The sequence below is a fragment of the Paralichthys olivaceus genome, chromosome 16 (genome assembly GCF_024713975.1).
Source record: "Paralichthys olivaceus isolate ysfri-2021 chromosome 16, ASM2471397v2, whole genome shotgun sequence".
NCBI lineage: Eukaryota > Metazoa > Chordata > Actinopteri > Pleuronectiformes > Paralichthyidae > Paralichthys > Paralichthys olivaceus.
In genome coordinates this window covers 8727147-8749114 of record NC_091108.1, presented here as the reverse complement: position 1 = coordinate 8749114, position 21968 = coordinate 8727147, and the positions used below count along the sequence as shown (strand labels likewise).

At 41.2% G+C, this 21968-nt stretch overlaps 1 protein-coding gene across 14 annotated transcripts in view; it reads right to left on the bottom strand.

Moving 5' to 3' along the window:
- The window catches only part of LOC109638845 (adhesion G protein-coupled receptor L2-like), an 87529-nt gene that overhangs the window by 52645 nt on the left and 12916 nt on the right, over nucleotides 1–21968 (bottom strand). For all 14 annotated transcript variants that reach the window (XM_069511130.1, XM_069511133.1, XM_069511131.1 and 11 more), the window contains exon 2: nucleotides 13450–13662. In XM_069511130.1, the coding sequence (XP_069367231.1) occupies nucleotides 13450–13525 (76 nt within the window). In that variant the 5' untranslated portion in view covers nucleotides 13526–13662. The remainder of the gene's footprint in view (nucleotides 1–13449; nucleotides 13663–21968) is intronic.

Sequence of the window (21968 nt, the reverse complement as noted above, 5' to 3'; positions counted from 1 at the left end):
CATTTATTCAAAAAATGAAAGACAGTGGGCGGAGGGAATCACATGTGACAGGTTGAAGCATGTCTTGTTGAACGGGTTTAAGAGGAAACATTTGTCATATTGCTGAGACTGAGTGTGATAGACCCTGCTGCTGCCACTTAACTCCTCAGGTGGGTCCGTTGAGAGGAAGTGAGATTCTATCATGCCAGATGCAGGCATGTAATGTTTTCTCTTTTTGTAAAGCAGCGTGAATTTGAAGGGAAAATAACCTTTTTCTACCTTAGTCTCATAATTGCAGTTTCTTTAATACATTCCCCTAAAAGGTGAGTGGTTGGATTTAGTAGTTCTATTACATGTATATTTGTAAATGTTGTTCAATTTCCACTATTTCAAATAACCTATTCTTTTTTACTTTTAGTATATTTGTACTTATATGTTTGCACTGTAAAGGAGTGGCACTATAATTTCATTAGACCCTGTTCAATGACAATAAAGGCATTCTTCTTCTTCTTCTTCTTCTCACTAATAAGTGCAATACCTGGCATTTTAAGAGTTTTTTTTGGAAGTGGTGTCATTTATGTTTTTTTTACTCTGGAGCAAAGGTTAAGAGAATTCATAGATTAAAATGTAGGCATATTTGCTCTAAAGGTCGTCAGTTGGTGAGGATTTTGGACTTTAGCCTCAGCCTTTTCGCATCTAATCAAATATGCAGCCTTCATAGGAATATCAAATATCAAACCGTCTCATGAATCTTTAGCATCAGTATTAGCTTGCACTCAAACGCCACAGTAGTAACAGCACATATTATTCCAAAATTCCACAGTTGTCGTTAGGGAATGAGAAGGTTTTCTTTCCTTCTGTTTGAAATTTGTTTCAAAAATGACTGGTAGTAAATCTGCCATCTTTATCCCTGTAAACTGCAAACTTTATGTGCACCGCTGGCATGAAAGGCTTTACAGGTGTAGATAGATTTTATATCAATATCAATTTTACTATATCTCTCACTTAAGTAGCGGATTTATTTCCCAAAATGTTAAAGTACATCTTTTAGACTCAGACTAAATGTTAAGTATGTAGTCCCCTATAGATTAGCCACTACCAACATATGGCATTAAGGCTACTTGTCGGGCTTACCATGCCACTCTCATTAAAGGACAAGTTTTCAAAAAAATATCAAAGATCAATATTTATTTGGAAAGATTTAAAATTCTTGTTTCTTGAATAAACTGAGGTGGCGAGTTCAAAGTAAGCACGACCCATTCGCCACGATTATGAGGTAAAGGATTGAGAATTGATGAAAAAAATACCAGAGTTTGCTGCAAACACTTAAACGAAGCGTAGGGAAATATTTGCAAAGCACAGACCGTCCTGTTTTGCTGCGAAAATCACAGTCTGAAGTTGCACATTTCTCAAAAACATTTAAGTTTTGGCCAAACTGCTGCACAGTAAACACAGTGAAACATTTTGTCTCTCCACAAACAACCACTCAGCTGCACAAGACTGCAGATGAAGAATTCATCCCATGGGAGAAAGAACCAAAGGGAAAAAGAAAACAGACTGTGTCTTAATTCAGCCACAAGAATCAAGGTTTTATCCTGCGTCAATTGGTTGGATGATCCTTGACCCTGTGGGCGCACATCAAAGAAAGCCAGCACGGAACGAGAGGAGCATTATTATATTACTAATAAGTATAATCCTCTACGTGTAAAGGAGGTGGGTGCTTAATATATAAGTCATGACAGGAATAATTCAGTTAAAGAGAAATTACTCGATGTAATGTCTTCTTTTGTTTGGACACATCACTCGGATTAAAGCAGAGTATAATTCAACAACTTGTATAGTCTACTTAGAAAACAACCCTTTCATAGTGATACAAATAACTGTCACAGAGGCTAAACATTTGAAAGAAAAAGAAATGTTCGACTTGGAAGATGAAACAAACATATAGGCTCCTGGGGGAGTCCCATTTTGACAGAATTAGATCATTGCTTGTGTATAACATACTGTTGCTTCTCTTTTTTTGCAGGAGGGTTGATGAAACATGCAGAAAGAGGTGAGTTAAAGCAACTCTCTCATGTGCAGCAGGGGCATAGTTTCACAGGTTTGATCCACCCTGAGTGATGCTTAACCCCCCATAAAGCCTATATTTTACCCCTGCACCGAAACCCCATCTCGATTTTCCGCTCAAGAAAACGTCTCAGACTAAGTCAGGTGGCTCCCCAAGGGTGGGGATGAAGAGGAAAAGAGGAGGAGGATGAAGGGGAGAAAAGAGGAGAAGGATGTGGGTGCGTCTCCATCACATGCCTGTGCCTCTGTTCTTGTTTGCTGGGGCAAAGCCTCCCCATTTCACCCTCCTAATCAACCCCGCATCTCCTCCACCCAACCCTGCCCAAACAGAGCTGAGCTCAGGCTTACTCAGTGCGTCACATAGACAGGGTGTCAGGAAAAGCTGCAGCTGGAACATGGATTACATGAATAATGAGCTGGAGACTCAGGATGACCAGGAACAGAGATCGAGGCCTTGAGACGATAATGAATAGACAATTCTGATAAGGGGGTTTATCTTCGTGCAAGGCCAGCAGTAACCTTTAACACGATTGTGCTATCACTTTCACCAGGCACAAATCTATGCTGGTGCTTTCGTGCCTCGAAACCTGTTCTAAACAAACCCACTTGTGCCGAAGTGGTTGGAGTGATACAGATGTGGTTCTTCTTTATGCAGATGAAGTGGGTCAGCACAGTTTTGACACGACAAGAGAAACCCAAAAAATTATAATTTTGTTTTTCCTCTTTCATTCTGACATACTTTTTTCATCTAGTGCGCATTTCGATGAACATTAAAATAAAAATGTTTCATGCAATTAAGGCAGAATCCTTGCTGGCTTACATTAACGGGTGATTCTTATCAGGGATGTCTTCAGGATACATCCTGAACTCCTGCTAACAATGTCCATCCTTCTGCAACCCATTTAAAAAGAATTCATGCACCAGGGCCTGACTTTTAAATCGAGATAATCCAATTAAAAACATTTCTTGGTCGCAACTTCAGGAAAATAAAGGTTCTATTGATACAGGGGGAGACTTTCCAGAGACTGCAAGGAATAAGTCGCATAACAGGAGAAGCTGAGTGAGCTTTACCACCGACAAATGAATCTGCATTCATGTGATTACTGTTGCCTGTGTGAGCCAGTGTCATTTATTTTTATAGGTTTTTAGTGAACAGGTGGTGGAATTCATAACCTCACATTAAAGAAATCCGTGACTTTATTTTCAAAAGATTCTCATCAAATAGCCATTGAACTGGATTGAATTACTCGGAACTTGACTTTCATGAGGCTTTTATTTGTTTCTCTGTTATTTATCATATGTTTTTGAATTGGCCAAAAAAAGTCATACATTTACACAGGTGGAAGAATTAAGTCAACAAACTTTACTGCACTTTTCCCCTTTTGTACTTTTGTCGCACAGTTGGAGTGTACTTTGCTGCTCCTCTACAGTGGTAGGCACAGTTGCAATGCTACCGAGAAATAGCTGACAGATGCCTGCATGAGGCTGTCTCCATCGAGCATGTAACCTCCCCTTGCAGGCCGCAGTGGTCCGTGGAGAGTCCCTCATTCATGCAAAGATTTTGCCTCTCATTAAATACACATGTACATACTGTATAGTCTGACAGGGGGAAGCATTTTGATCTGTTATACAGCTCTGTCTGGAGTGTCTTGGAGATTTACCAGGAAGGCTGGTGAAAAAAAGCATCCAGGCACATTCCTTCCAGTAGCCTGCCGCTATCTCTGGAGCACTGACCCCTTTGATTGACTCGAGTGTGATGACCTTGCCCCATTCCCTTCCACCAGCATTCCGGTCAATGCGAGCAGAAAACAGGAGTGCTGATAAGAGATGCACAGATGGAGAGATGTTGATGACAGACAGTTTCCTGCCCCTCATCTTCGACGAGACCATTGTGCCTCACACACCCAGTGGGAAAATACGGTACAGGGGGGTGGGGGGGGGCAGATGCCGATAGTGTAAGACAAACAAAAGCGTTCTTTGTGCTTCGCTATTTCACTGACTTTCCTCTTTCTGCATACTTATTTAATTTCCTGCACGGAAGGAGAGGGATTCCTTATCTTGGTCTGTTTATACCTGCAAATCGCCTGGTGGCCTTTTGTTTGCAGGTGACCCACCCTGAGGTGACATTTAATTCCTGGACAAAAAATGTGTGGTCATGCTCTATGGCACAGACTCAGCCTGAGGAGATTACTAATACAGTGAATGCAACAGACCTGCATTCATTGCCTGTGGCAAGAGCTGGCCTGCAGGCACAGAGAGAGAGAGAGAGAGAGAGAGAGAGAGAGAGAGAGAGAGAGAGAGAGAGAGAGAGAGAGAGAGAGAGAGAGAGAGAGAGACCCAGCACACATCATTACACTGATTTGGATCGTATATGAGCACTCGCCATGCAAAAGTGGGTGAAATGAACAAGAAACCATTGGCAGACGAAACAAAGTGGAACCAGTTTTACTTTATATTTACACGTCAGTCCCTCTCTGTCCGTTTCTTTCTCCTGCCTAATGAACAGACATATCTGTGCACACGGTAAAATGCACACAAATCAAAGAAAGCGCACAAAAGCCCATTTACCAAATGCATCATCATTACTTTAGTGATTGTCATCCATTGTCCACTCTCAGCATTAGTTTTGACACCAGCATTTATGGCAAAAAGGATAAACCAGCGGCAACAAACCTCTTTTTTTAACCATTTTTACAATATATAAATAAACCACCTGAGACTTTTTGTTCAAATGGCATTCGTATCCGAAATCAAGCTCTCTGTTGCTTAAAAATACATGTCACAACGAGAGAGGGAATAGCAGGAGTGGCTCTGCTAAATATAAAACAGGGCTAGGGCAAAACCTAGTGTATGGCTTGACTGTGTAAGTTTAATGTGTGATACAAAGGATGTCGTCGAAAAAACTGTCGCAAAGTACTTTCAATGGAAATGAGCTAAAGCTGGCTCAAAAAGTCGCTAGAAGTCGCTAGATGACGTAACAAGCTAATAAGAATATTCATGACTTCAAATCGGCTTTGCATTCTGCCTGGTGTCAGCCAGTTTCAGCCCTTTATCTGTTTGCTCCTCTCCTGTACTCTGTGCTCAAATATACATCATATTAATACAAGCAAATTCCCAATAAAGCTGTTCTTATTTACACGTTTTCTGTTTCTGTAATATGAAGTATGAAAATAACAGGCTAGACATCCCTTCCCAAGCTGCTGCTCTGCACGGCTACAATCCTGATTTTATAACCACAACGTCATCTGAGAAAATCCCCATGCACATAAATTTAAAGAGAGTGGCTGGACTGGGATTTCACTTATGTGTACTTGTAAAATGACCACTCACAGAGACAGTTACAAGCTCATTCCCTTCCATGTCAGCTGCCATGTGGTCAATTGAATAAGATGCATTAAAAAGTGAGCCTCCTGAGGGGAAAGCTGCATCTCGTGCTTGCTAGGCAATACTGGCGACTGTTTTCTATGAAAAGTGGACGTATTTTATCAAAAGACATATGTTTCTGGGTGTTTTTTTGGAAAACAGTTCAGCCGTGTCGATCCTTTCCTCCCGTTCACTTCGTACGAACATTTGCTTCCTGTGGCAAAGTAAATCTGCAGCGTGACTTTGCGTAAATAGCAACAATGGTTTTTTGGTTGACCACACTTGGACGTCATTGGCTGTTATTGTAAATGAGGACCCTGATATTAACTCTGTTGAACCAGCCAGTACTTTATGATGTTGGACATGAAAATTATAAACTGTTAAACGAACTATCAACCACACAAACTGAATTCTGCATGCGTCACATCTTGCACTGCCTGCGTTCAGCAAGCGATGATGAGGTATTCGGGAGATTATCGTGCCATAGCAGTTGACTGGTCGACCAATCATGCAACTGTATCACAAAGTTAAAAAGCATTCAGCTGATCAATGGTGAAACTTTATCCATCAGTCAGTCCCGAACATTTGAGTTTCAAAGTCTGGCTTCACTCTTGCCTCAGGTACTAACAATCTTCTTTGATCACCTCAGCGCAGCATCCACTTGGTGTTAAATATTACATGCCTGCTTTTGTTTTTGCGTGTTTGTTTAGCTCTTGTGCTTTTTGGTCAAATTAAATTAGCTCTGGCATTCCCTTCAAGCTATTTTTAAGTTCTGGGTGAACACTTAACTGCACAAAAATTTCACAGGTTCTTGTTGACCCTGTAAATACTTGTGACTCTGCTGCAAACCAGATTAATATTGTTGGCTTCACCTTCCCACACACAAGGAAAGGAAGAGGGAAAAAAACCTCAACATCGTTCTAAAGTGTAGACTTGATTTTATTTGAAACCCTCCTGCTTCCTCTCAAGATTAAATGCATTACTTTGTTATGACAGCTGAACCCTCCTGTGAAGCAGTGACTTACACCGAGCAAATCCAAAAGTTTAGATTGTGAGGCAAACTACTCTGTGGTTGTAAGCTGGACTCATCTATTATTTGAATTAGGCTGCCTGGAGAAAGAAAACAAGTGCAGACAGCATTTAAGAAAGGAAAGAGTGAGGTAGGCATCTGGTCTTGTGTTTATACAACTTGTTACCATAAGGGGTGTGAATTGAACGGCTCTGAGATGCTGCGGGCGAGTGAGATTTAAAGCATGCTTAACAAATGAAATCAAACTGTCAGAAAACTCCTAGTCCATTAAATTAAGTAATTGTTCGTCAACTGGACATATAACAGCGACTTTTACAATCACGCCCAAACACACACTGAAGCACAAGTCTCTATCCTAAAGGGAAACAGGTTTTCTGATGTGCGCAAGTTGGATGGAAACATTTCTTGCTGCTTTTGCTTTACCAAAAAATGCACTCAGGAAATCGCTATTGCAATAAATCTAGGATGAGCCTATCAAGGGTGATATTGTATTTCATTTCCTCTGAGTGATATACTGATCCTGGAGATTCATGGGACCGGCTCATTTCAATATCATGTTCTCAAAACTTTCCAGGTCCTCGGATGTTATTAAAAGAGCATATTGTTACGAGACGATATACAGAAATATATCTGCTGCACCGCATTAACACAAATTGAAAGGCTGCACGCTAACTGCAGGGATTGTGACAAAACCGTATTAGTAAATAAGCAGAAGAGAAATCTAATGGTTTGTCCGTCTCCATGTGGCTTTCAATCTGTAGCAAAGTCTATTCAATCCAGATGATGAACCCCCTGCCTTATTTGTCGGAATACTTCCAGTTCGGCAGAATTTCCATGCAAGACTGATGTATCAGATGCTTTCCCTTCCTTTGTGCTTGTTCTCAGCAAACAGTTTGACCAGTCATCTGTGAATCTCCCATGGTTTAGCTGATAATTCATGATCTCCCTGCCATGGACCCGCAGCATTCAATATGAATTATAAAATGGCAAGCCAAGCATATCAATGGATGACAGACTGGATGTGTATGGCCCAGGGCCAGAGAGGAGTTAGAGCACAATAGCCCCCCCCCACCCATTCATTCAACCCCAGGACTGGAAATACCAGTGTGGCACAAGGGAGGGTCTTCCATCAGCACAATGTATGGCATTTCTTGAGACAAATGTGTTGTTAACCTTCGCAACCTTTTCGGAGGGAAACACAGGCATGCTGGTATGTTCGAGCATGGAACATTTCACAATCAAACAAAAATTAGTAAGAAACCTACAATGCGATGTGGAGCAGCAGGAAAAGGAGACGAGAAAATCTTTTCAGGAATCTCACGCTGCTTTTTGCTTTTTCCTCAACGTGATTCTTGTGTCGACTGACTAGATAATTAATAAAAACTGCATTTTAATGTCTTTTATTCACAGTCTTCTCATGCTGGAACACTTGGTGGTGCCTAAACAAACACAGGCTCTTTACCCTGATCCCCGTCGCTGCAGATATGACACAGCCATCAAACACAAGCTGCTTAATCTTTTACATTTCCCCTTTTGTGCAATATTTAGATATGAGGAGCGAGGTGCTCACCATTCTTTTAACACAACAGCCAACTGAAAGTGTTGACATTGACTGCATGATAAAATGCCCCCTAAATCTGGCTCTCTTTACTTTAAAGGATCACGATAACAGCTCTCATTCAGTCACAGCAGGTATGCGTCCGTGCACTTGGCCCGCCTTTGTGGACACTGCCTTTGAATCCGGTCATCTGCTTTCAGATCTGCAGACTGGGCGGTCTGAGACATCTAAAACAAACCTGATACCTGCGTGAGCGACTTTTTTCTAGCAGGAGAATAATTTTATACGATATGTTATATAACGGCACAAGGATGTGGAAGAAATGGAGTAAAAATAATGAGGGTAATGTGGTGCATATATGTAGAACATGTCAGTGTGATGCCTCTACTGCTTCTTTGTATTAATGTAAAGTGTTAAAGATATATTATATCCTTACGTTGTTCATTAAAACAAACACATTCTACAAATGAGAAGCTCACAGGAAATGAAGCATGCATGTAATCCAGCATTACTGTTTTGAATTTCAATCCTGCATTTAGTGTTTACTCTCCCAAACGTCCTGTACAGCTGCTGCTGCTGTTGCTTTCCATTAAATGTGCTAAACTGGTGATACACAGGGTGACTTTAATAATGCAGCAGTCATGATATAAATGAAATATATTTGTCACTGGAAGTAGCGCTAACTGTGACAGTTAATTAACACAAATAAATGCATCAACAAAACTAGTAAACAGTATTTTTCGAATCTCCGATGCCTCAGCAAGGTATCTAACAGTGCCATGCTGTCAGGTCGAGCATAATGACCCTTTAAAGCAAAAAATAGACATCAATTAGATTAGATTAACGTGGAAATGACATCTCTCCTTACATCCGATCTCAGATTCTATCTCTCCTGCTGAATATGATATTGCCTGTTTGCATTTATTTTGCAATTTACTTCTGACTTGACAGCAGGCCATTGTCTCTGAAAGCTCTGACAAGTGATTAGCTATAGCTCGCTGCAGACAAGTGTGCTTGTCAGGCTTCCTTTGTATTATATTATTCCATGTATTAAGTACAGTGTGGAAACTTTACTCATTAAAAAAAGTACTTTCTTCTTAGCAGGTGAATAACCAAATCAGGTTGTGATTTCTCATCTGCAAGATCTGCAGTAGTCGTGAGAAGTTTGAGTCGTGCAGCAGCTTTAAATGATAGTTAAGAGCGTAAAAGTGAGCGAGAGAATGGGCGCATGATGGTGAGGCTGGCGACTGAAGAGTTACCAGTATGGCTGTGAATACCACTGAAATATATGTCGAGTTTAGGCGGCTTGTCAGTAAATAAATCCTACAACTCCTCGAGACCAAAACCAAGCACCCCATACCCTCACTGCTGTCAGGCGCCCTCGTCCGCAACACTGCTCATATATGCCATGGCTACAGAATAATTGCCCTCACATACTACAGTCCATCATCAACAACTGCTGTCAAATAAGGCGGTGACAACATGCCAAGAAGTTACAGTGAATTCATTCATTTCCTCACTGCTATGTTTTAACCCCTTACATGAAAGTTACATTGAATAATATATTGTATCATATATATTATAAACTTTGCACGATTGTCACACACTCGTCTGTTTCACCTCTGTGAAATACTCTTGCCAGTAACACTGTCCTGGTCCTAGTCACAGTTATAAAATAACCTGGTATGCCTGGATTTAATTACTCCACTCCAGTCTGATAATCCACGCCTTCTGCGTAGTTATCACATTAATCTATTCCTCTCAGCTAATTAAGGCGAAGGATTTCTTAGAAAAGATCGCTAGGAGGTTTGAGGAGAATTTTGAGATCACACAGGAGCGTCATTATTAGTTAATGGTAAATATTTAGAAGATTGTGATGGATATTTTTTTTTCAGTTTAAAAGAATAATTCTAATCACTCTATGGCCAGGAAATGTGCAGAAAGCTGAAGGTGCGTGTGTGTGTGCAGCTCTCCTTGCCGATGTGTAAAAGTAATCACACGTCACTGATATCCAACTTAATTGTGCCCTGCTGCTGCGCCATGTGCAGCAAGAAATCTGATTGCAGCTGCTCATGTAATTGGAAAAAAAATGTTAATTAACTTTAATACCACTTGCAAAAATGTTTTTTTCTGGCCGCTTGGAGACATTCAGACCAAATTACTGATCTTTTATCAACCTTTTAAAATCAATAATGTGAACCTGTTAGCAAACACTTGTTTACACATCCAGTAGTTATGGAGCAACGTTGTTATTCATATTGAAGCATGTTTCTGACCAAAATTCAGTCTCCTATTTGCCCTCTTTCTGGTCTCTCCCAACTCCTGAGGAAAATTCATATGTATATCAAATTAACTCATGAATCCTTCATTAGTTCTTCATTCATTATTTCAAGTCAACAGACCTCAAGTTTGAGCAGCTTATCTTAGCAGTTCTAAGGTCATCTAAAAAATGAAATGAGGTAAGTTGAATTAACTTGAAATCCACACGACTTACAAATTATATTAAGTTAATGAGAAAAGATGACTTGAATCCACTAAGTCCTTGTATTAAGTTTTTTGCAGCTCAGGAGTTCATTCAATTCCATTTGGCACAAATCGATCAAGTTTGTCAAAACAGAGACTCGACTGGAGTTCATTCTTACCACTGAAGGGAAAGTCAATACCAGGAGAGGGAAAGAACACTTTCTTTTTAGCTCTGTCAATTAGCATTTCAAAGCGTGAGGAATGTTTTAGGGAAGAAAATGATAACCTGATTATACTCTTTCCTGGTGAGGGACAGAAGGTAATTATCAAGTAAGGAGCTTTCCATGCGGGGACTCGGATGGAAACACAGATCATAAGCACTGCGGTGCAGACCCTCAGGGCTGGACAGGCTGAAGGTGAGTTTCATGTGGATAGAACCAGATATTGTTTTTAGACTGACACACACGCATGCACGCACGCACACACACACACGCACACACACTCACACACGCACATTCCTTTATTGATGGATGGGCAAATATGCATTCTTAGTCCTGAGAGCCCTCACATCAACTGAAACCCTAAACCTGGACTTTCTGCATACCAACGCAGTATTCATCTTAAAGAAATCCAACAAGACTATTCAACTCAGTTTCTAAGCCACGGTGAATCAGAGGGCTATTCTTCAAATGCCACAGTAAGATTCTTCTATATTATCTAAAATTGCTAATCTACAAAAAAAATGCATCTCAGCTTGAAAGAATGCTGCGATAGCCTGTTCCATGGCAATCTGTCTTTGTTAACAAATTGTACACTGCATCCAGACCTAAAATAAAACTGGAGGAGAAATCTATCACAGAACAAAACAGCAAGAGAGAGCAAAAAGACAAAACTCCAATTGAAAAGAAGCCCCCCCACCCCCTCCCCAAAATGATGTGCTTCAACATCTATCTGTAATCAATGCTTGGCACACTAGCATGTGATTTTGGGTTACTTTGTTTCTCTGGTACAATGGGACTGAAAGGGGAAAAATGTAATAATCATCATTAAGCAGACATACCAACATCAGCGGTTTTGATGGGCCCTTAACAGACGGGAGTGTTTTGTGACAATACTTGTAATTATAGCCAAATGTACTAATCCAAAGTGAGGGAGGGAAACAAAAAAGAGCCCTGGGATGTCGTGGCAGACAATTAAAAGCGCCGGCAAGTTATTTCCCAGGGCCTCAGTCTGGAACTGAATCAAGTGCCCTGCCTTTGATGGTTTCAGGTGCTGGCTGATCAGAAGGATCAGATTTAGGCGCAAATAAAAAATGCATCAATTCTCTGTAGCTGCAGTGCTTTTAAGTGCACTGAGGCAATCTGTAAGAAACCTCACTTTGCAGAAAAGCTGCAGCGAAGTTTCTCTAGAGTGAGGATGGGGAACATAACACCTGGCCTCTGGGCCATACAGAGCCTGCAATACAGTGTGATCCAGCCCACAAGGTAAATCATAAATATAAAAAAAACCCAGTGTGAAAACAATTATATTTTTCTGTGATAAAATAAAATTATGATTAGGTGATTATTGTTTGTTCAAGACAAACCAATGTACCTAGTTTGCAGGGATCTTCTTGGAGGAATGACAGAGACCACATGCAGCTAAAACTGGAGGAGTTGCAAGAATGTGCTTGGATAAAAGTATCACTCCTCTGTAGAGTTTGACGCCAACAAACAGCTTTCACAGAACCACATTCTGACAATGAGGATGGGACGAATTTTGAGAAGAAGTTTTGTGTTTAGAGAGCTAATATATAAGAAGCTGAAGGCTAATTTAGTAGGGAAATTTGAAGGAGTGCTTTGTTGTTACTCCGGAGCTGCTTGCATGAGACAAAGTAAAATTGTTTCAAAGTGTTCGTCTTGAAGAACCATCTCAAAGTGAATTATTGATATGGCAAGATATTGAAAAAAGACAAAAGAGCACCACAAGAACTCTTCAGTTTTTTTCTCTTGCCTGTGATGAACAGAACAGCCAGAACAAAAAAACACCAAACCAGCCAAATTTACTATTAACTAGTTACAGCCACCACATAGGTTAGAGAGGTTAGGGTCATCAATGTGCATAAAAGGTAAGTTTTGCCTTCAGAAAATGCTCTACAGTTTAAATTGCAGATAGAAAGGGTTCCCGTTCCTGCTTTAGAGGAAGGATTCTAAAACAATGAGTGTTGCTTTGCAAATAAAGAAATTTGTCATTGGATCGCCAAGAACAATAGTCTCAGCACAGTGTTTGAAATGAAGCTTGGCGAAAGTTTGGATCTTGCGCATGCTTCCTAAATCCCAAGCACGGTTCCTGCCATCTCTAAACTTCACTGGCTTATTCTCACTTTTATCCAATCACAACCTGACATGCACGCCTTGAGCCAATCTCCTGTAAACTGTCAAACTTTTAAATGCTCTCCCCCCTGTCATTCAGCCGTCAGTTCAGCGCTGTGATCGCTGCACGAGCCACCTCCACCCCTGCACCACCTGACCAGAACATCTGCATCTCCTATCGCACCCTCCAGATGCCTCTGGTGAAACGTCTTAACTCAGTGCTGCATTCTTCATCACCACCACCAGTGGTAGTTGTGGAAGTCTCCTTCATTTTCAAGGAACTTAATTCATAGGGCTTCTTCTGTGGTTTTCTGCTTCCTGCCAGGGTATATGTGCAGACTTCTATTCCTCTTGTTGATAATAAATTGAATTTTATTCTAATTCACTGATTCTCATTTGTTTTCCTCTGAAGTTTCTCCTGATGGAAATACCTTTTTTAAAACTCCAAGGGTAAAAAAACCAAAGATGAAGAACTCGGCAGCCTTGCCACATAACAGCTCTTCACTTCTTTTGTGGCGACGACAATATTTGCTAATAAATTCAAAGCATTTATAAAGCTGAATGATAAGTGGCTTCCTCAAAAGTTGACCAAAATTACATGGAAACTACTTCTGCCAAGCAACTCCATGGTAACTTACCTTGAGAACAGTGAAAGCAAACGAGAAGGAGCAATAGGCAGTGAAACACTGGACACCTCCACAGTGCGGAGGCCATTGTGTGCTGCGTGCAAACAATCCTGGAGCCTGTTGGCTAATAATAGTCGTTCAGTGTGTTGCAGAGGGCGAGCAGAACTCTGGAGCGATGTCAACGATCAGTCGTTCTCGGAGAAGCATCACCAGTCATCTTCTCATCTGGAAGAAAGAGAGGAGAGGGTGTAAAAATGGAGAAAATGGATGCACATCATAAGCATCATCGTAGCTGAAGCTTTGTTTAAAAGTCTAAAAATTTTGAAACAGATCAAAACTGTCATAATACTTCCACAATCTCATTGGATGGTAAAACTGTGATATTCATTTGTCAATATCAATGTATTTTCAATCATTAATGTGTTTTTATTTCCCAGTCAATACTAGAACATATGACATTATATAAAATGATTCTATATTACTTTGTAAATACTTGCTCAGCCTGTGGTGATGCTGGTTTCAGGTTTTCTTTCTGAAACTGCAAAAGTGACCTGCAGTTTTTGAGCTGTTGCAATTTAAGACCAACTGCAGGACTGATTATTTTGGTCAAATCATGTTTGAGTGATCGTGACGGAGGTAAAAAAAAAAAAGTGGTTGGCTAGGTTACTGAGCTCAAGATAATAATAACCCTGAAATTCAAGTCAGCAGTGTTGAAACATTTTGGTTAAAATAAAACAAAACAAAAAAAAACAAAGTATGAACCAAACCACGGCTCAAAAATCAAGGTCTGAACAGAACCCTGGATTTGGAGAATCATTAGACCCCTGCTGCTGCTGATTCAGTTTTTCCTCTGGCTGTGTGCACTGTAATAAAATAAATCATGTGTAAATCGGAACACCATGAGAACAAAAATGTCTGGCTGCTGTTTGATTGACTAAACAAAAGCATTTTTCAGACAAATATCAAAATTCTACTCCTCAAAGGTTTATGAGGGCACCAAAAACAAAGCAGATAGCGTGCCTGCTCCTCGGCACTTATTCTGCACTCTGCAGCGTGTTACAACTGAGTGTTTACACTGCCTCATTCTTCCACTCTTCCCCGTTCCACCTTCCCCATTTACTCCCAGATCCCCGCGGGAGAAAGCTTGTCGCTCCAGCAACACGTTCACACAGGACGCCATTAGAGACACCGCTGCTTTGTGAGCTACTTTTGTCTCCTTCCTTATCAAGGGATGGCAAAACAGTCCTTTGTCTGCGAAAGCTGCAAAAGGTTAGAGCCTGGGACAGACTAGCAAACCAGACAGATAAGCTGCTTAACAAAGTCAAACACCGAGGAGGGATGTGTTGTGTCATATGTGAAATGCCACACACAAACACACACACACAAACACACATAAGACTCTCATATGCATCCCTGCACAAACATATAGCCAAGGACATGCACACTCTTGACGGCATGGACACACACATGCAGAGAAAGGGGGGCGCACAAGCACATAAGGCACACGCACACACACATTCACACACAGATATGTTGCATCTTGTTTAGTCCCTTGTGGTTGCCATCCAGGCTCTCCTCAATACACACACACACACACACACACATATTCCCACTGTACACAGGATCAGTCACTTGGTAGCCACCGCTATGCAGAGGAGAGTGAATGTTTCCCGTTTCTGAATGCAGCTCTCGTCAGCCACCCTGATTATTTTATAATGAACCTAAATTTGAGCAGCAGAGCAGTCAGCTCTGATCGCTCTCCAGGCCTCACTAATGTGCTTGGATATTTTTGGCAACATGAAAACCCACAAAACATGGGAAGCTTCCACATTAGCATGCTGAGTAATAATTTAAGTCACTATTGGATTCATTCTATACGTAACCAGTGCCTGGCCGGGACATAACATTTGAATAAAAGCCCACTGGATCTCCACCTAGTCTGAAGCAGCCTGAGAGTATTTATTTTCATTTGAGGTCACTCTGGTCGAGCAGTCGTGCAGCACAGTTTGTGCCAAGGAAACACACATACAGCCTATTTATAATTTATCACTTAAACTTGGGTGGCTTTATAGGAATTGTGGTTTTATTTGTCTTCCAGTTGTTTATCTGCCAGTGGCGCCTGACCAGATCAGATAAGAGGGAACTGAAGGGGGGGAACTTTCATAGTATCCTCCATGGGAAGCCTCACACCACATCCACGGAGGCTGCACATGCCTCTTAAGTCTCGTAACAAGACTTTCACAAGTTCAATATTGGGCAGAGCACCAAATCTCTAGAGACACATATGACTTCTTCCTCAGCCATTTATCATCTCCAAAAACGAGGCCCGGGGCCATGGGGTAACCGTAATGGTGGTTGACAGGAGGAGATTGGAAACTGTTGGGGGCACATCCCCTGGCCCCTCTGGCATGCTGGGCCTTCTGAGCCACCCAGCCCCCTCAGACACCAGGGGGCGAGAGCCTGCCAGGCCTCGCAGATGAAGTCTTGCCCTCACCACCCCAGGGTTCTTTCTCCTGATCAGCCGTCGCCCCGCTGAGTAACACGTTTTCTTTCTATCCTAAGCCGGTGGAGGACACAGCCGTGCTCATCTTTCTAAAAACACTGTTTTGTTTGGGGGACTTTCTGCACTGAATTGGTCCAGACTAAAGATAACGGGATTAGGCGATTAAGATGAAGATGCTTTGCACAAGAACTGACACACAAATCATAATTTCCCATCAGGGGACAAGTGGGAAGATGATTGTTGGGGGGAACTAAGATGTTCCCAGGCAGAAAAATGATTTGAAGAGGTAAGTGAGGGATTGTTAACCCCTCAGAGATATCTACACTGAGCCCCCACCCTCCTCAAGCCTGGGAATCGAGGTTACTTGAAACTCGTCCAGCGATTTTCACATAACGATCATCATGTTCCACTGACGCAGACGTGTACAAAAAAGGGTACACAGTTATGACTGTCACCACCTACACTAAATCTAATGTGGTCCAACATGTAACATACATGAGAAGACCGCAGACAATTCAAAGGTTTTTCCTTTCCGTCCTCTTCCCAAAAAAATCCATGTACATATATATCGCTCTTTCTTTTCCCTATTAACAGTACGTCTTCCTGGAAACAAGGCGAGAAGAAAAATCTACCAATGAAATGAAAAATGATGTGCAAACATTTACGACATCTGTTTTTCTTTTGTCTCCAACGCATACATGGTGGAAACCCAAGGAGAGAAATCTATCATCAGTTAAGATAATGGAGAAAATCACAGTCCACAGCAAATTTTTCACATCAGCCTGATAGAAATAATAAGCAAGCATTTAGAAGAGGACGGAAAGCAATTAAAACATAATTAAAATAAATGGATAGAAGGAGACAGCCCACATGTCTTCACATGAAATACAAGGCTGAGTGCAACAGCGGGCAGAATGAATGTGGGGCTCCTTTGACAAAGCTTGTGTCTGCCCAACTCAGGCTGGAGAGGAGTCCGGTGAAAGAGAGAGTGGGAGACGGGGGGAGTTGGGGAGTTTGTAAGCCGAGTGGGACTAAATAGATGGGAGAGGGAGAGCAGAGGAGGAGAAGAATGGAAGGGGGAGAAAGGAAGGGGCGGTAGGGTCACCGTTGGAGGATTGACAGCCTGTGAGTATGGCCTGACCTCCTGGGTTCGCCTCCAAGTTTTCTCCACAGGCTTAGAGAAGACAAAAATAAAGCCCAGGAATGTTAATTTATTTTCAATTGTCAACGCAGAGAGAGGAGAGAGATAAAGAGCGCATACATACATATCAAGTAAGACTGAAACAAAACTAATGCGCAAGTCCAAGTGTTTGCTGAAAACCCACAAGTGAAATAGAGATGTGGCTCTGTTGAGCTGCATCTTGCCAACACAATGATTCGTCTTTGAATAGCCACCAATTTGGAGAACTTTCTGCTCCGCCTCCATGCCCTACATTCGGCACAAAAAAAGACTAACATGTGAGAGGGAGAGTTTCAAACATCAGAAAATGGTTGATGGGTAAGAAGTGGGAGACGGGAACTACAGGAACTAAGAAAATACAGCCTCCAGACACTTCTTCTGTCCTCCGTGCACCCTGATGTTCCCAAGGAAGTCTTTTGTCATGACAGTCCTGTCAGGGCTGTGCTTTCACGCCCTTCAGGGACATGATGTCATTTCCTTGGCTCCACCAGTGATGTATAGGAGTTGCCATCAACTGCCAGAAACAGCGATGGGCCGACACCAAATGCAGCAAACAGACAGTGTTTCATCAACGCAGAGCTGATGTACGACTATCAAGATTAAAGATGGCGTAAACTGAGCTTTACAACCGTAAACACTGGAACCAAGTCGATTTTTCAAATGTTTCATCTAAAACTATTCATCAATAAGATTTAAAGATCGAAAGAAGGTCATTTCCTTTTAAGGCACAAAATCCACTGTGTTCAAATGTGAACAGTTCTTTGTTTCCTTGCTCTTCTGTGATAGTAAAATCGATATTGGACTGTTGGTTGGGCACATGTGACAACTGAGTACACAAATGTTTGATTTGATGGACATTTTAAAATATTTTTAGACATTTGATTGATTCATGTGTGATCAGAAGTAAAAGCAGTTTTGACTTTTAAGAAATAAATATAAACCTGAAGCAAAAAATGCATTGTTCCATTAATTGCAGCCCTGCAACACTGGAATTAAGGATTAATATATTTCTAAAAGACGACTTTGGTTAAAAAAACAGAAAAAAACAAACTTCATTCATTTCACAAGGTCAAAAGCGACATCTTCAAATTTGAAATGTGCACCACCTAAATGAATACGTTTTTCTCACAGTGAATCAAGAAAAACTGTTTATATTCACATTTGGAAGCAGAACAAGGCTGTAACCATTAACCATTTTGCTTGTTAGCTTTCAACATGAACAATTGATAATCAAAATAATTACTGATTACTGATCGAGTTTTCGGTAATCAACTGATCAGTTGAGCCGCAGTTTGCTGGAATTTCTTAAGGCTTTCTGCTGATTTTTAGGATAACATAGCTTTGGATTACTTCCTATGAGCCGGTTTGAGCTACTACATCAGACTTACTGCTTGATTCAATACAAATATATTTTACGAAAGCCATTTTCTCAGATATAGCATATATCACAGAATTGCTCTCACATACTCGAAATTCTACAGTATGTTTAGGCGACGGGTGTTGCAGAGGTAAAGTTTGCAGGAGGCTGGATAGAAACATCATCAACACCTCAACTCGCTCGCTTTGAATTCTCTGGACAATGACCAGCTTCGTCAACAGTTGGACCAGTTGCATCAGACAATCAAACAGTAACATTTGCCTTCACACGTGTAGCTCCTCAGATGAGTTCAGGGTTGCAGTGCGTAAATGAAAACGCCAACAGGTCCTTTTTGAGGAGGGTTGATAGATTAAAAGAACTTCTTGTGTTTAGGCCTGGATCAGAATGAGTTCTTGTAACATTTGAATATGCAAAAGTCAATTCAAGGCACATCAATTGACTCATTTATGTCTTGTTTATTTTTTGTTTTGTTTTTTATGGCTCTGGCTTAAAAGGAGACCTTGGTAAAAAAAAACATGCTTTTAAGTTGAAATGTTCTTAAGTGCAGCCCAAAAGGCCCGAACAGAAAAAAAAACCCCGAAAAGGTGCAAAGCTATTTTGTTGAGAACACACAACAGTTGGTGTGTTCAGCGGCTCCTGGCCAAATGATTGAGGCAAGAGATAAGATAGTGCCAGCGGGCAGATGGACACAGAGAAACAGAGAGGGGTGAGCAGAGAGGCTCAGTTAAGTGAAAAAAACAAAGAACAAAGAAGACCCCTGCTGAACAACCAGGTTAGTGTCAAGCTAAATGAAGCGGCTGAGGTGTGCAGGCTTCAAAAGGAGCTGTGCTGAGCAGCAGACGATTGGAAAAAAAATCGTAAAAGCAAATGTTTATGAAGAGGTTTGTAGGTGAAATCACATTCATGAAATCTGCCTTAAAAGACTTCACAAACTGATGATCAATTGAGTTTTTCAATTTCGGATTTTAGTTTCATTTTACACTGACAGCTGTTTTGGTCCGAGCAACAGTCCGAAACTCAAAGAAGTTGACAAACCCAAAGCAGGCAGTTGTATGGTTTGCTTGGAGCTGCACATGATGAAACAGACTACATTTTTAATCAGAGTTAAGTGCAGTCGTAAGAGCAGAGCTACATCCAACAGCCCAGTAAACATGTTTCTGATTATTGGGGTTTTTTTGTGTGTGATTTAAGGGGAAAATACAATTATGCATATGAGCCAGTGTGCGCAGCTTATTTCATCATAATTACTGTTAGAAATGCTGCAAATGTTTGGCATTTTGATTCAAGTGACTAAAACCTGCTCAAAGTTGTTAAAGATTAATTTTCCGCCAGTTAATCAACTAATAATTCCAGCTGATTTTATTGTAATAAACAATAGCTTGTTGTGGATATGCACTGTAGTCTGCAATAAATGAAACTGCACAGAATCTGCGGAGATAAGGGGAGAGCGGTTAATATGTCATTCAATAATATTCAAGCTGCATGCTTGAGCTGAGCAGAGTTGCCGTTTGTGCTTGGCATTGAAATGAATGGGCTGACCTCAGAGCAGTTGGTTGAGCACTGGGGTCACCGGAGAGGAGCAGCGAGCAGCTCAACACTGACACAGAAAAGCGTGGATTTCTTCTTTCTATCGGTCTCTTCATAAATTTACTGAAAGCCGCACTTCTCGCCTCTGCTGCGCATAATTCTAGCACTCCCCTGCACGCTCTTTGTCCACAAACACGCCCACGCACGCACTGCTCACCTCCAGCTCACATCGTTAAAGCACTTTTTTCTTTTTTACAAGGAGAAAAACCACAATTGGCCGGGCAACATTTACCCCACATTAACTCACAACACACACACACGCTCGCGCACAACAAATGTGTTGATGTTCACACCTTCTGGGCGGAAACTGTATCGACACCATATTAAATTTTTACTCACTGTATAGCCGCTTTCAGAGGGCACAGGCTTTCCGTACATAAAGTAACTGCTAATACGTAACATCTGGGATGTTAATGAACAACATGCCCACGAGGAGCAATCTGTTTAATCAAGTCTCCGGCGTTACAGGAATCCATTCATGTGCTGCCATCACAACAAAAAAAGATGTTTCGTAATAATCAAACATAATTTCCACAACTGACAGCAAGTTGTTTAAACAAAGAGAAAAACAGCAGAAGGAATGTTGCATCTGGACCACAGTGATCTCAGGTTGTGAAAGCCAGAAAGTCTTTTTCCTTTTCCCCCCTGAAGGAAATGACACATTATTTGTAAACTATCTCAGGGTTGTCATTTGTGACGGACTGGCTGTGGTTTTTTTATCAGAGGATATTTCTGATGGGAAGCAGGAGGTCTCGGATGTGGTCCCGTCACTGACATGGCAAGATTCAGCTGGGGCTAAAATTTACATGGCCCCAATTTTCAATTACATCTGTTCACATCCCCCTCCCTAAAAACTAATCCCATCCAAATAGGGCTCATGACATAATAGGCAAAGTGCCACATTTGTTGCCAAAAGCAAAGACTTTTCACTCAGAAATATATGCAAATTGAGCAAACACCATTAATCCGAGTGAGGGGTAAGTAGTAGACACCGAGAAACAAATTTAAATTGTATATTCAACCCAGTGTAGATTTGTTTTTTAGGAGTGGGGAGGGACATGAAGTCTGAGGTGCTGCTTCCTCTTTTTATGTTTGTATCAGTGTAGAACATAACACCCCATAATATTGTAAAATTGTCGAAACTGTAAAAATGCCAAATAGACTCTGATTCGGCTTTCAACATGTGAGGATCGGCTGCTATTTATTTTAACGTGAATATCTTAAGTGAATTTTTTGGGGGTTTTGGACAAAGGCCATCTGAGAACGTCAGTGTGGGCTCAAGGAAATTGGGAGATTTCATAATGGTCTGACATTTTATTGGCAGAATGATTACGCCATGGACATAAATTAGACCATTCCTAAAGTTCACTCAAATTATCTTTGGATAAAACTCACGTATCACTAACTCTTGTGTATTCACATCTGCCAGTAATATAAGCATCTCCATTCCCTCCTTGTATTTCAGCCACACAGCTGTTACATTACCAGTCAATGTGTCTTGTGTCAAAGTAGGAAATTATTTTTATAGGAGGAACATGAGCTGTTAACCAGATAATTTTCATCATCTAACGTCTGTCCTGACGTCCTGATTCACTCCTCATGCTCGCTGTATTTTCCGATTGATTTTATTTGAATGCAGTGACTGAAAGAGACAAGTTCATGGTTTCCTTCATATACACTGATATCTTCCTCCTGCTGGTTTCACCTTCATAAAGTGGCTTCATTTAACTTCACATTACCAATGTATGATCAATGGGCTGCTTTCCAACTACGGACAGTTTGTGTGGTCTCTATTCATTCAGTGTCCGAGGTGACGGACTTGCATTAATTCGCCTTGTTTCTGGGCTGTAATGTGCCTCAGAGGCAGAGGCTGTCGAGTTTTT